The sequence below is a fragment of the Naegleria gruberi genome, assembly GCF_000004985.1.
Source record: "Naegleria gruberi genomic scaffold NAEGRscaffold_443, whole genome shotgun sequence".
Lineage (NCBI taxonomy): Eukaryota > Heterolobosea > Eutetramitea > Acrasida > Naegleriidae > Naegleria > Naegleria gruberi.
The window spans coordinates 5465-7319 of record NW_003163024.1 but is presented as its reverse complement, the minus strand read 5'-3'; the positions used below and the strand labels follow the sequence as shown (position 1 = coordinate 7319).

General features: G+C 30.2%; 2 protein-coding genes across 2 annotated transcripts; both read right to left on the bottom strand.

The window, feature by feature from the left end:
* Window positions 1-13: 13 nt before the first annotated feature.
* NAEGRDRAFT_76778 (uncharacterized protein) lies at window positions 14-736 on the bottom strand (the record flags this gene model as incomplete). The annotated part of the gene is made up of 1 exon (XM_002668266.1): window positions 14-736. A coding segment is annotated over one exon (723 nt), but the record flags the coding sequence as incomplete, so codon positions are not given.
* Window positions 737-1159: 423 nt separating this feature from the next.
* On the bottom strand, window positions 1160-1648 carry NAEGRDRAFT_76777 (uncharacterized protein; the record flags this gene model as incomplete). Its single annotated transcript, XM_002668265.1, has 1 exon — window positions 1160-1648. One exon carries the CDS (start codon window positions 1646-1648, stop codon window positions 1160-1162), a length of 489 nt encoding a protein of 162 aa, XP_002668311.1.
* Window positions 1649-1855: the final 207 nt, after the last annotated feature.

Below are 1855 nucleotides of genomic sequence, written 5' to 3'. Positions count from 1 at the left end.
ATCTTGATGGAACTCTTTGAATATTGAAAATTTTGATTTGATCCATCAAATTGAGATTCTTAATTCTAACATGATTATTAATTCTATCATTCAATGTTTTACAAAGTTCTTCGTTATTAAATTTAAATGTATCCTTATGATTTTGAGTATTTGGTAATGTCATTACACATGCAAATGCATTTCTAACAGCAGAAACTCCTCTATCAGTTCTACAAGCTCTTTGTAATCTAATATCTTTACAATTTTTAGATTTAGTATATCTAATAATTGTTTCATCTTGTTCAAAATCTGATTCACCATTAGAACCATAAAGAATATCCAATAAAACTGCTTCAATAGTTAATAAATGTGGATGTTTAACTAAATTTTCTCCATTTTGAATTTGTAATCCATTGAAAGGAATTCCATTATAAGAGAAGGAAATAACAAATGGAAATGATGAATGAACCAATGTAGATTCATCTTCAATCATTAAATCTTCTCCACTCACATCAAAATCTGCATCTTCATCGTCTCTTTCCTTGTTACTATTTTGTTGTTTGTTATTTTGCTTCTTATTTTTCTTGTTATTATTATTATTATTAAATTTATTCTTTCTCTTCTTGTCATTTTGTTCATTTACCAACTCCGATGATGAAATGGTAGTTGTTGTTGTTGTTGTAGATCCTACAGTAGTAACATCAGTTGTACTAGTGGTTGTAGGAATGGTGGTAGTTTCTTGTTGTTGTTCACTCATTTTTTTGTTCAAAATTCAAATTATTAATATTTATTAATTTGTAATTGTTTATTGATCATAATTAAACCATGAGGGAGAAACGAGTTAGTTTTTATGGAATTTCACATTTTAGCTTTAGGTATCAGTTTAGTAATGTATTGCTGTGGCTGCATTTCATACTTTACATTTGCTCCTTTAACAATTTGCACTGCTTTTGAAACAATTTGTTTTTGCAAGATGAGATGCAAATGAGCAATTTCACAGTTGTTCATCAGTTGACAAACAACATCTACTATTTCATCCTTCTTTGAGATCTTTGATTACTGATAACTCCAGAATTTACTTTTTGAAGCAAATGAAACGCTAAACAAATTATTCATTATTTAGAGGAATTAATAATCCTTTACTTGAATTCCTCCATTAATAATAGGGAAGATTTGATATTTAAAGTGAATAAACTTCAATGTCCTTTACAAGCCATTCCTTGTAAGAACCTGCTAAATACTCTTTTCCAAAATCAGCATAAGTATTTGGATGACAATAACTTCCAGTATTTTCGTGGGCATTAGAACAAATATATAAATCATGACCTCCACCAAAAGTAGGACCAAAACGAGAATGGGAATAAATTGATCTTCCTTGACTTGGTGAATTAGGTGGTGCAAGTTGATTCAACTTTTTAAATCTTTCTTCACCACTATTAGAAACTAAACTAAACAAAAAGGCACGTTCAGAATAGGCAAATTGACTCATGACAGTAGTATTCCAAGCAGCAGATGTATATCCACCGAAAATAGCACCTGTATCAGCCTTAATAATTGTAACAGTTGCTCCTTGATTATCACATTTGGTGTGGAATTGCTTTGATTGGAAACCATCTCTTGATGCCTTATAAAGCTTCTTTGATAATTTCTTGATAGAATCTGATTGCATGGGCTGTTGTCAAGATGGTGGGTTCTCCCATTTCATTAATGGCAAGTTTCTTGGCAAGCAATTTTTGGAAATTATCAATTTCATATTCTAATTCACTCTTTAATTCTTTTTATTCAGTCTTTCTTGTTTGCTTTTTAGAAACATAGACATCATGCAATGGAGATGATTTTCCAAACAAATCACTTGCTTCCAAACCCATGTTAGTTT